General features: G+C 46.5%; 1 protein-coding gene across 1 annotated transcript in view; it reads right to left on the reverse strand.

Moving 5' to 3' along the window:
• arap2 (ArfGAP with RhoGAP domain, ankyrin repeat and PH domain 2) overlaps nucleotides 1–13,468 on the reverse strand; it is a gene marked incomplete at its 3' end in the record, with an annotated part of 497,512 nt that overhangs the window by 406,072 nt on the left and 77,972 nt on the right. The window contains 1 exon segment of the mRNA XM_084312192.1: nucleotides 4,259–4,379. Coding sequence (XP_084168318.1) covers nucleotides 4,259–4,379 — 121 coding nt within the window.

The raw sequence follows: 13,468 nt of genomic DNA on the forward strand, positions 1-13,468 counted from the left end.
CTCATGTTTGGAAAGTTCTCCTCCTTGAGAGCAGAGTAGAACTCTAGCAGTGATGCTGACTTAAAGTGCTCTTTCAGTAGTGAATCAGACTGCAGGTCAATGAGTTCAAGCTGAACATCAGTGGGTGCACTATCAACACTGCAGGTAAAGGAGAGGAAACCAGCTGCATTTCATCCTCAACCTTTTTGAAATCTTGAAAACGCCTTGAAAATTCATCATGCAGTGCTCCCAACATGGATGAGTACCTGTGCCGGTGATCAGCTGATGGTTTGACTTCTTTCAGGGTTTTCATGTGTTTGAGATTGTTGCTGCCTAGTTGCCTTGAAATTAATTGCAACTTTGTCATGAAGGCTTTCACATGGCTATGCATTTCATGAGCAAAAATGCCCTTGCCCTGCAGTTGTGTGTTCAGTAGGGATGGGTACCGTTCACATTTGAACCGATACGGTACTGGTACCTGTGAATCGATACCGGTACCCAACGGTACCTTTTTCTGTACTTTAGTCTCTAAAAATGTAATCTACCTACCTCAGTTGTGAAAAAAGAAATCCAAACTTCAAATAACCACACTTTCGACCGTTTTCGGCTTGTCCCGACTGCTTTGTTGTTGAATAAAGTCAAATCCTAGGTAAGCGTATATTGTGCGTGTGAACGTTGACATAAAAAAAAAAATAATAATAATAAATAAATCATCATGTAATCTTTCGCGTTCCGGTCAGAATCATCCCACGGCCCGCGGGCCGTACAATGCCCAGGTCTGGTCTATATGCTCTTATCGGTTATATCATAAGTTACAAAAATATAATATAGGCAATAAAGAATTTTAATCTGAATATATACTATGAGTACGAGTAAAAGTAAACAGTATACAAAAGGTACCCTAACCGGCATGATATATGTCATACGTTGTAGTCCGTGCAGATTTTGGTGGTTAGATAGGTTTAGTGGTCAGTCGTTCCTAATAGTCTCTCGGGTTACAAAGACAGTCCTCTCCACCCTGTTCATCTTGAGCTCCACCGCAGATCACCTCAGATACCTAATGGAAACACATCCCATCATCATCAGCGTACAACAACGCTCTCCGTTCAAAGTTGTCGACCTCTACTTAAGGCCGTTCCAGTTCTCTTCTCTAACATTGACGGCTGTACAGGAAAACCGCCAACGGGACCGTTTAACCTCAACATGACTGCTGATAAGCTCTCACTCGATACACATGATCAGAAAGGTCAAATATCGGCGGCTCTATTTCTAGCTTACTAGATGTCAATACGGTGTTAGATTGCCTCAAGCTTTGCCCGGCTGACAGCCGAGGATGTCGTCGTCCTCCACTTTATCCCCCGCGCCGCGCCAGAGAGGCCGCTAGTGGACACCAGGCCGTGTACCCAGACGCAGTCTCGATTGAATGGATTGTGTTGCTTGGTCACAGCAATAAAAAAAACATTGTATTTGTCTTTTACAAAAGGTGCTGTAAGGGGTATTTTGTTGTTAAATAAGTGTTGAATAGCTCTAGATACCATGCAACAGCAATCACCGATATAGTGTGTGGTCAGTAACGTGGGTCTCTCAGTCCCTCCTCTCTGCAGTAAACACAAAATACATTTCCTGGTATCCTGTTCCCAGTTTATCCAATCTCTCCTGATTGGATGAAGTGGGAACTTCATTCCAGAAAATGTATTTTGTGTTTACTGCAGAGCGGAGGAACTGAGAGACCCACGTTACTGACCAAACACTCTATATCAGTGATGGCTGTCGGAGTGTAGAACTGTTATTTTAACATGTATACTGTACCACTTATTTTAACAAACAAAGAAATACCACTTACAGCACCAAGGTTGTGTCATGCTCATCTAGCAGTCGTTTAGAATGACGAGGGATGAGGGCGGTTAGGTGGCCGAGCGGAGATTGCGTTCGTCACCAACCCCGGAGCTGTGAGCTGGATTCGCCTGTTCGAATCCAGCTCACAGCTCCGGGGTTGTCACCAGCTTGGCTGGCCATCTGCACTAATACAATTGGCTGTATTAGAGGGTGGGAGAAGCTGGCGAGGTGGGTCCGGGTCGTTGTAAACAGCGACTCCTACAGTTCGGTCGGGGCGCCTGCTAAGCGCGGATAGGACCTGGGGGGATAGTGTGGTCCTCCCACACGCTACGCCCTCTCGATGAGAATCCGCGCTGCCAGGTGAAAAGAAGCGGTGATTGGCTGGACGTGTGTCGGAGGAAGCACGTGGTAGCCTCCACTCTCCCAGATGATCTGACTGTGGGGGGTAAGTGCGCAGCGACCAGGAAGGGACTGGGAATTGGCATACGACTAACATTGGGATGGGAGAAAATCGGAGGAAAATGGAGGGGGAAAAGATAAAAAAAAAATTAAAAAAAAAATGACGAGGGATGGATTTTGTGCCGCGATTCCAAATGTAAAAAAAAAACATTAAAAAGAATGAACACAGAATACAACCCTCATAATTCTAAACGACAGCCTGCTAGATGAGTGACTGCACCCTGGGATGCAAATTACGTCTACGTCAGAAAACGTTAACCGAGACTGCTTCTGGGTCCACTACCCGATATCCACTAACACCCTCTATTGCGTAACCTTTAGAATGCTCTCTCTCTCTCACTGTCGGGTCTCAGAAATCTAATCTCTCATGTGATATTGCTGCACCTGAAAGGGTTAATTTGCTAGCATCCAAATCCGAAAATCCACATGAATCAAAGCCGAGGGGGTACAAAAGCCCTGTATCTCCTGATGTCAACGCGATATGGAGAAGGCTCTAGATTGGTGGACTAGGAGGATTGACCCGGTGGGGCCCGCCTGATAGGCCGCTGTCAAAGCCGCGAGGAGATGATTAGGGGGAAAACATCTTCCTTCTCTCTCTCGTTATGGACCGACAGAGGTGTGGCTAACAGGTGAGATGACTGCACCGAGGAGGCTTCTAGCACATTCTGTTTGATAGAGGGAGAGAGAGAGCAAGGGAGGGAGGGAGAGAGAGAGGGAGTGATAGAGAGGGGGGGGAGTGAGAGAGAGAGAGAGAGAGGTTGGACAGAAAAAGTCTGAGATAGATATAGAGTCAGAAAAAGAGAAAAGGACAGAGAGAGGGAGGGAGGGAGAAAGAGGAAGACACATGGAAAGGTGGGCATGAAAGGAGCAGCATGGGCAGGGGAAGTCGATGTACAGAGAGAGAAGGAGAGAGATGATGAGGGGAGGAGGGGGAGATGGCATGGGAGGAGGTAGTTAAGGAAACCAAGTGTTTGTGTATATATGTGAGAGAGAGAGAGAAGAGAGAGAGAGAGAGAGAGAGAGAGAGAGAGAGAGAGAGAGAGAGAGAGAGAGAGAGAGAGAGAGAGAGAGAGAGAGAGAGAGAGAGAGAGAAAGAGAGAGAGAGAGAGAGAGACGGAGTGATGAGAGAGATGGGGATAGAGACAACAGAGAGATGGGGATAGAGACAACAGAGATGGGGATAGAGACAACAGAGAGATGGGGATAGAGACGACAGAGATGGGGATAGAGACAACAGAGAGATGGGGAGAGAGACAACAGAGAGATGGGGAGAGAGACAACAGAGAGATGGGAGAGAGACAACAGAGAGATGGGGAGAGAGACAACAGAGAGATGGGAGAGAGACAACAGAGAGATGGGGAGAGAGACAACAGAGATGGGGATAGAGACAACAGAGAGATGGGGAGAGAGACAACAGAGATGGGGAGAGAGACAACAGAGAGATGGGGATAGAGACAACAGAGAGATGGGGAGAGAGACAACAGAGATGGGGATAGAGACAACAGAGAGATGGGGAGAGAGACAACAGAGAGATGGGGAGAGAGACAACAGAGAGATGGGGAGAGAGACAACAGAGAGATGGGGAGAGAGACAACAGAGAGATGGGGAGAGAGACAACAGATAGATGGGGAGAGAGACAACAGAGAGATGGGGAGAGAGACAACAGAGAGATGGGGAGAGAGACAACAGAGAGATGGGGAGAGAGACAACAGATAGATGGGGAGAGAGACAACAGAGATAGGGAGAGAGACGACAGAGATGGGGAGAGAGACTATAGAGACAGAGAGAGAGAGATAGGGTGATAGAGAGAGACAGAGATAGAGGCGTATAGCCTCTAGCTGTGTTCACTAAACAGCCTTGCCTACTGAAGTTGATTCAACCACCACAGGGGGTGAACAAGGAACTGACACACTGACTGGTGGAGGAGAAAACAGAGAAGGGGGGGTGGGGGGGTGGGGGGGAGGGAGGAGGCCGTTCAATTTACCTTCTCTCTCCGCCCGGAATACGAAGGTTCGGAGGGAGGTGACCACCTCAAACCTGTTGTCCCCCAGCCCTCTCACCTGTCTGATAGCACTGGTCAGGATCAGCCCCTTAGAATACATCTCCTAGAGAGAGAGCGAGAGCGAGCGAGAGAGAGAGAGAGAGAGAGATATATATAAACATAGGGGTAAACATAAGATATGATAACTGTAATATCCCCGGAGGGGGGATTGTGTTGCTGTCAACACAGAACTACAAGGCAAAGGTTAGAATACAAACTGATGAATAACAACATCCAATAGATAGTCATATGAATATGCAGGAGAAACCTAGACGTCTACATTTACATTTAGTCATTGCTGACGCTTTTACCCAAAGCGACTTACAAGTTCTAACAAGTCAGCAGGAAGGGTACAACTATGACAGTGTTGAACTTTAGTGCTACAGTCTAGAGTCTATGCTAGACTGCATGGTAGTATAGATATTTTCCTACAGTAGGTCGTAATATAAGCAAGGTAGATTACTTAGTAAGTTAGTAGTTAAATGCATAATAGTATCATTTTATTTCATAATATATATTTTCATATATTGTTTGAAGAGGTGTGTTTCTAGTCAAGGGTGGAAAATTGGTTGGGTTTCAGCTGTCCTGACTGTGGTGGGAAGTTTGTTCCACAATTGTGGAGCGAGCACCGAGAATAGCCTGCTTTGTTTTGATGACCCCCCAGGAGCTCGGATAGGAGTGGGTCTGAGACGGCCAGAAGATGCAGAGCGGAGGGCTCTTGAGAGTGTGTAGTTAGAGACCATTGACCGGAGGTAGGAGGGAGCCGTTCCCCTCGCTGCACGGTATGCCAGATCAAGGACCTTGAAGCGGATTTGTGCGGAAATGTGAAGCCAATGCAGCTCGCCGAGAAGTGGGGTGACATGGGCTGACTTTGGTAATCGGACGTCTAAAATAAATGAGAGGAAGGTATGCAAACACACACGTAGACTTTTAAGGACCATAACAGTGTCACTGAACTTTTGTTCACCTCTTATCATAGACCCACCTAGCCTGCTGTTGCATCCATAGTAAGGATGAGCATGAGTAATGTCTTCCACTAGAGTACTCGCATGAATGAGTAGCGCTCGAGTAATTGTTTAGGGAAATCTTATTTTTTAGAATGCATCTTAAATAGCATTACAGCAGCAATAACAAGATATTGCACAGAGTCTCTCTCACACACACACACACACACACACCCGATTTGATTATGTCTCGCACTGCAGAAAAAATGCACAGCAATATCCCGATGCTTAATGCATATTGTCAGTCAATTGTTAGTTACCATTTCTAATAATAATTACATCCACTCTCGTCTACAACAGGTCTCTCCGGTCATGGAACAGCATGTCCCTATCAATAGTCTATGAGCGCTACGCAAAGGGGGCGACATGTTGTTTGCACAGTTTGGAAATGCACAAACCATGAACCACTGTTTTTATCTTTTAGATAACGCTAAGTTAGCTGTGCAACAAACCTTTTGCAGTAAGTTTGCAGTTGAGTTTTTGCAAAGAGGCTGGATACGGGACGTTAGCTCTCTTCCTGCAACAACTCACACCTTGCAGGATTTCAGAGTGAGATTTCTGTTTCAGTGTCAACTAAATTAGGTGGTAACCAAAAAAAACGAGCAGCCTTAAAAACCACTGGAGTCGAGTTGAATACTTATGCCCATAGTCCATAGCATGTGTTGTTCGATATGAATTGGAGTTACAGAGTTATTAGCGCCAGCACGCTCCCACAATAAGATCTCAGTGAGTTTGAAACGCTGTCAAATATCCCTGCTAACAGAAATGTGTCCTTGTGTGCAATGAGCCATCAATGCACTGATCTGAAGGAAAATAAGCTCAATGGCTGTGAGCTCTGGAAGAACAAATAACATCTGAACTAAGAAGACACAGTAGGAATAGTATAGTTTGTAAATCGAGAGCTAGAATACCAAATGTATATATATATATATATATATATATATATATATATATATATATATATATATATATATATAATTAAAATAGTGGTATATACAGCGGGAATTACAACTTCTGCCTCACATTCACCCACATATTCACACACCGACGGTGGAGGCAACCATGCAAGGTGCCAACCTGCTCATCGGGAGCAATTAGGGGTTAAGTGTCTTGCTCAAGGACAGTTTGACACGCTGCCAGGAGGACCTGAAATCTAACTGGGAACCTTCAGATTACCAGGTGACCGCTCTACCTCCGGAGCCACTGTCGCCCCTACAGTGTATGTCTGTATATACCTACATATAATCATTTATACATACCTGTAGATATCTGTATCTATAACTGTACATTTCCCTTACCTACTCTTACTAGTTATACCACTGGCTAGTATGACTTACTACCATAGTGTCGTTATACCTGTATCACTGTACAAAATAATACTGGAAGTTCGGAACACTGTACATACATCTGATTAGCAGTGTTACTCAGTAGACTCATGTATACATACTTGAGTTTAATCACAGTATCACAGTAATCACAGTAATCACAGAGAACAGTGTTTTCAGAACGATGGAGAGTGCACCATACAGGCCTTTTGAGGACAGCGTTTTCAGCACCATGGAGAGTGCACCATACAAGCCTTTTGAGGACAGCGTTTTCAGAACCATGGAGAGTGCACCATACAGGCCTTTTGAGGAATCTGTATGTCTTGCTGAACTGCTCTGCTTAGCGCCTTCCCACGAAGAGCCTGTTCATAAAACGCTCGGCACGTCAAGAGAGAAATTCACTTTGACTTGAATCTCACTCGTCACGATGTCCGCGCTGCAACGGCGTCTCTGGTCCGTTCACACACCAGTCACGAGGGAGAACGGCCTCTCCACAAAGGCTTTGTGACATGGGTGCTTAGGAGGAAGGAGGCTCAGGCTACAAAACTCGCCATAGAGCGCAGTCTGCAGCTGTAGTGAGACTTAAAGTGCCTGGTTGTAGTTACTCAAACTGCGCACAACAAGACAGCTCGCAGTAGCCAGCAGTTGGTCTCTGTCCCAGCGAGAGGAGGCGCGGGCAGGCAGGGCGACGCTGTAGGCTATAGGCTACTTGCAGTGCATGGTTGGTAATTAATAGGTAGACCAGTGGTTCTCAATCTTTTTTGGGTCAACGCCTCCCTATCTGACGTCCGTGTTCCATAACGCCCCCCCTATCTGACGTCCGTGTTCCATAACGCCCCCCCTATCTGACGTCCGTGTTCCATAACGCCTCCTATCTGAGGTCCATGTTCCATAAAGACTCCCTATCTGAGGTCCATGTTCCATAAAGACTCCCTATCTGACGTCCGAGTTCCATAAAGCCTCCCTAGCTGACGTCCATGTTCCATAACGTCACCCCCCATCGGACGCCCATGTTCCATAACGTCACCCCCAATCTGACGTCCATGTTCCATAACGTCACCCCCCATCTGACGTAGGGATGGGAATTGATAGGATTTTATCGATACGATTCCATTATCGATTCTGCTTATCGATTCGATTCTTTATCGATTCTCTTATCGATACCTGATCAATTTATAATTTAAATAAATAAATTGGAAATGCAACAGAACTAAGCTGGTTAGAATAACAACATGCAACTTGACATTTCTGATTGTCATTTATTGTTGAGCCCCCATGTCAGGGGCGACAGTGGCTCGGGAGGTAGAGCAGTCGTCTGGCAATCCGGAGGTTCCCGGTTCGATTCCCGCTCCTCCCGGGCAGCGTGTCGATGTGTCCTTGAGCAAGACACTTAACCCCTAACTGCTCCCGATGAGCAGGTTGGCACCTTGCATGGTTGCCTGCGCCGTCGTTGTGTGAATGTGTGAGTGATTGGGTAAAATGTAAGGAACAAATTGTAAAGCGCTTTGGATAAAAGCGCTATATAAAAAAGCAGCCATTTACCATGTCAGAAAAATACAAAAACTGTAAAAAATAAAACATTAACTATAGCCTACACTTAAATAAAATAATGTATTTGAGATTCTCTTAAAATGTATTTATTTTTTTATTCTTAAACTAATTTAATCTATTGAATAACAGTCGTTATTCCTCTGACTTCTGTCTCACACACACACACACACACACACAGACACACAGAGCTCCCTCCCCGGGCCCCTGTCCTGTAGGTATTGGCTTGTGTTGCTACACGGACACATTTGTATGTTGCACCATGGTACTTCCTGTCTGACGGACTTAGTAAATAAACAATCCGGCTCTTATTATATGTGAACTAAAGAGTACAATGTTTACAGAACAGTCCCCACCCGCTGTTTTATTGTATTTGTACCTGTACTATCCGCTGTCAGCTGTTTATCTCTCTTTGTGAGCTTGATTAAATAGCGTTAGCTCACGTTAGCTAGCGATAGCTCCGCGGCTAATTTTAGCTCACCCTAAACTAAATCAATGAAAGCATTCAAGTAGTTTTCACTGCACATAGAAGTAGCCAAACAGCGGGAGCATTTCGGGAGCATATGACCAAAAGCCAGGCAATTTCGAGCCCTTAAGGAATCAAATAGAGTCTGCCATGGCTACATGCTAACGCGCGCAACTGTAGGAAAAACCTGGCAGCGTTAAGGGAATCGAAAGTCACAGGAGCCACACGGTTCCAGGCATCGGCCAATTAGGAACCGGTTCCCAACGGGAACCGGTTTTCGATTCCCATCCATAATCTGACGTCCATGTTCCATAACGTCACCCCCCATCTGACGTCCATGTTCCATAACGTCACCCCCATCTGACGTTGATGTTCCATAACGCCCCCCCTATCTGAGGTCCATGTTCCATAACGTCACCCCCCATCTGACGTTGATGTTCCATAACGTCACCCCCACCTGACCTTGATGTTCCATAACGCCCCCGCCCCCCCCCACCTGACCTTGATGTTCCATAACGCCCCCCCCCCCCCCCATCTGACATCCATGTTCCATAACGCCCCCTCCGTATATACCGTATATGCTTACCACATGTATCTATTGTTATGTCTGCCCATCACAATCACGCAATCACGCCTTACAAATAAATTGTATTTGATTTCAACAATTTTGCCCCCCCCTCCCAATGCCCTCTGAACACTTTAAATATGCGTTAATTAAAATGTGGTGCATTCTCTTCTGTCGCTGGACATGTTGTGAAATCTCAGTTCAGCTGGTCGTCCCTGTTCTGTGACTCGGACAGAGAAACAACGGGTTCTTTCAGAATATGCTAATTAAAACATCACCTTTCCCCAAATTCAACAACAAAATGAACGTCAGCCAATAGTTTAAATCTGTGATTTCCTTTGAGACACACACACACACACACACACACACACACACACACACACACACACACACACACACACACACACACACACACACACACACACACACACACACACACACACACACACACACACACACACACACACACACACACACACACACACACACACACACACACACACACACACACACACACACACACACACACACACACTCCCAGGTACAACACACACATGTACAAAACACACACAGTCCCAGGTACAACACACACACACTCCCCCAGCCCCAGGTACAACACACACACACACACACACACATACACACACACACACACACACACACACAACACACACACACACTCCCAGGTACAACACACACACTCATGTACAAAACACACACAGTCCCAGGTACAACACACACACTCCCCCAGGTACAACACACACACACACACTCCCCCAGGTACAACACACACACACACACACACACACACACACACACACACACACACACACCACACTCCCAGGTACAACACACACACTCCCCCAGGTACAACACACACAGTCCCAGTTACAACACACACACACACACTCCCCCAGGTACAACACACACACACACACACACTCCCAGGTACAACACACACAGCGCTGTCATGATGAGGAGAAACAAACCAACCAACAAGCAGAAAACAAACTTCTCACATATTTATAGACACACACACACACACACACACACACACACACACACACACACACACACACACACACACACACACACACACACACACACACACACACACACACACACACACACACACACACACACACACACACACACACACACACACACACACACACACACACACACACACACACACACACACACACACACACACACACACACACACACACACACACACACACACAGGGATTTAAGGAAAGCAAAGGAAGTGCAGTGAGGCAGCAGCGTGGGACTTGCTGGTGTGTAGTGTTTCATTACCCCGTGTTCCGCACCAACTCTACTAAGGCGTTGGAAATAATGAGTGTGGGGCACGGGAGACTCTGGTGACCCTCTTTCAACACAGTCCCACGACGACGCTGCTGAAAGTACTGGGTCATCGCCTCGGTGTGTGAGAGAGAGAGAGAGAGAGAGAGAGAGAGAGAGAGAGAGAGAGAGAGAGAGAGAGAGAGAGAGAGAGAGAGAGAGAGAGAGAGAGAGAGAGAGATGGGGATGGGGATGGGGAGAGGGAGATGGAGATGGGGAGAGGGAGAGGGAGAGATGGAGAGGAAGAGAGGGGGATAGATATAGAGAAGGAAGGAGAGATGGGGATAGATAGAGAGAGAAGGAAGGAGAGATGGGGAGAGATAGAGAGATAGGGATAGATATGGAGAAAGAGAGGGAGGGATAGAGTGAGAGAGGGAGTGAGAGATAGGGAGAAAGAGAGAGGGATAGAAAGAGAGATAGGGAGAGAAAGAGTGTGTGTGTGTGTGTGTGTGTGTGTGTGTGTGTGTGTGTGTGTGTGTGTGTGTGTGTGTGTGTGTGTGTGTGTGTGTGTGTGTGTGTGTGTGTGTGTGTGTGTGTGTGAGAGAGAGAGAGATTGAATTATCTTCCTCTCCCAGTGACCAGTGCACCTGAAGGGGTTAAAAAGCCACAACCCCACGCAAACCCAAAACACTAATATACTTGCAAGAAAAGAAAAAAAAATTACTCTATGAAATCAAACCCTAATACATCGGAAAGTTCTAAAAAGCCACTACCCTATACAAACCCAAACACACCTGAAAGGGTTAGAAAAGCCACTACCCCATATGAACCCAAACCCTAATACACCCAAAAGGGTTAAAAAGACACTACTCTGAATTAACCCGAACCTGAATGTTTCCACGTGAAATGTTGTACTGTAAGTGAAGTGAAGATTTGTATATATTTTTTTAAACAACGTCAAATCAGTATTCATATCCTAAAATCAGTATTCACTGTCCATACAGTAAGCATAAAATAACACCAACACGACCTGAAAGTGCTCAGGTAGCTCAGAACATCTCATTCTCTAATGTGCCGCGGCAGAGTGAACTGAGGGCCAGTACATTACGCTGCTGCAGCGCCGTGAAAATCACTGGTTATTAAAAAAAAAGGAAAGAAAAGGGTTGTTGCAGATATTGCATTATTCATGTCAATAATGTCATTATCATTGCAAAGTATGCCGATACAAAAAAAAGAAAAACAGACATATTTTGTCTCTCTCTCTCCCTCCCTCCATCTCTCTCTCCATATCTCCCTCTCTCTCCCCATCTCTCTTCAACAGGCCTGACCTGAATTTTGATTCTCCGTAGGCCTAAGCGCAACACAAGCTTGTGGTAACTGCAATGCATACTGTACTGTGGTAAGATGGAGATGATCGGTGGGGGAGAGAGGAAGGGTGGCTTAGAGGGAGTGTGGTATAGATGGAAGGTGGGAGAGAGATGGAGGGTGGTTTAGATGGAGGGTGGTTTAGATGGAGGGTAGTTTAGAGGGAAAGTGTTGGAGAGATGGAGGGTGGGAGAGATGGAGGGTGTGAAAGGTGGAGGGTGGTTTAGATGGAGTGTAGTTTAGAGGGAAGGTGTTGGAGAGATGGAGGGTGGGAGAGGTGGAGGGTGTGAAAGGTGGAGGGTGGTTTAGATGGAGTGTAGTTTAGAGGGAAGGTGTTGGAGAGATGGAGGGTAGGAGAGATGGAGGGTGGGAGAGGTGGAGGGTGTGAGAGATGGAGGGTGGTGGAGAGATGGAAGGTGGGTGGGCTGAGGAGGAAGTGGACTTCTGACTCACGTTCACCATTATTAATTAAGCCGGCGACCTTGTCAGCCACAAAAGCCTATTTCTGGAGGCCGCACAGCCAGAAATACCAGCCAGCACGGTCAGTCAGTCAGGGAGGGGGCGGAGAAAGTGCTAAATTAGGTTTAACTGTGAAAGAATCCAGAGTAAGAAAGAAAGAAAGGAAACGGAGACAACTTCAGAGGAGAGACGGGTCGGGTGGGGGGGGGGGGGTCCTTCCACGCCAATGAAAAGACGGGGTTTTAAGAATCACTTCCGCCTAATTACTACCGACCGACCGACCAACGCACCTCTCTCCGGGAATTAAGCAGCGCACCGATCCCCTCTCCCCTCTCTCACTCTGTCAATCCATCTAAATCTAAATTTAGATGGATGATTAGAGAATGGGGACGGGGACGGGGGGGGGGGGGGGGGGGCGGTTGGATGAGTGTGCACGAGTACATGACTCCATGGCTATGTGCTGATAATTATGCCTAATGTGGGTTAGCAGTGATTAATTGTTTTAATTCAAGATTTTTGCGGCCAGGATGTTGGAGGCGTGTTGTAATTGCGAGTTTGTGCATCTGTAAATACTCTCACTGAGGGGGGGCGGGGTCAGTGAGGAGCGGCACCGTTGATCGAGGGAGCTTGTCACGTCAAGGTGGCGCGCACGCACACACACACGCAACGAGGATACACAACGTGGATTGTGAAAAATAGTGCAAATTGAGCCCAATGTGTACGCACACACACACACACACACACACACACACACACACACACACACACACACACACACACCCATAAACACACAAACTGTTGGAGGACTAAGCCTAGAAGACTGCCAGGGGACCAATGAGGCCCAACTACTCCATCTTCAATAATAGTCTCTCTCTCTCTCTCTCTCTCTCTCTCTCTCTCTACCTCTCTCTCTTTCTCTACATTTCTCTACCTCGCTCTAACCTCTCTCTCTCTCGCTCTCTCTTTCTACCTATTGTTTCCTCTCCCTACATGATCAACCACCATCATTCGGCAAGCAGGGCTGTTCTGGTTTTTGTCCATTTTTATATTTTTTTTGTTGAGGGGGACAACGAGCCAAACTTCACGAAGCAAATTAGAGCAGAGAGATGGAGCTAACAG

This window comes from Notolepis coatsorum (genome assembly GCF_963971535.1).
Source record: "Notolepis coatsorum genome assembly, chromosome: 4".
In the NCBI taxonomy this organism is placed as follows: domain Eukaryota; kingdom Metazoa; phylum Chordata; class Actinopteri; order Aulopiformes; family Paralepididae; genus Notolepis; species Notolepis coatsorum.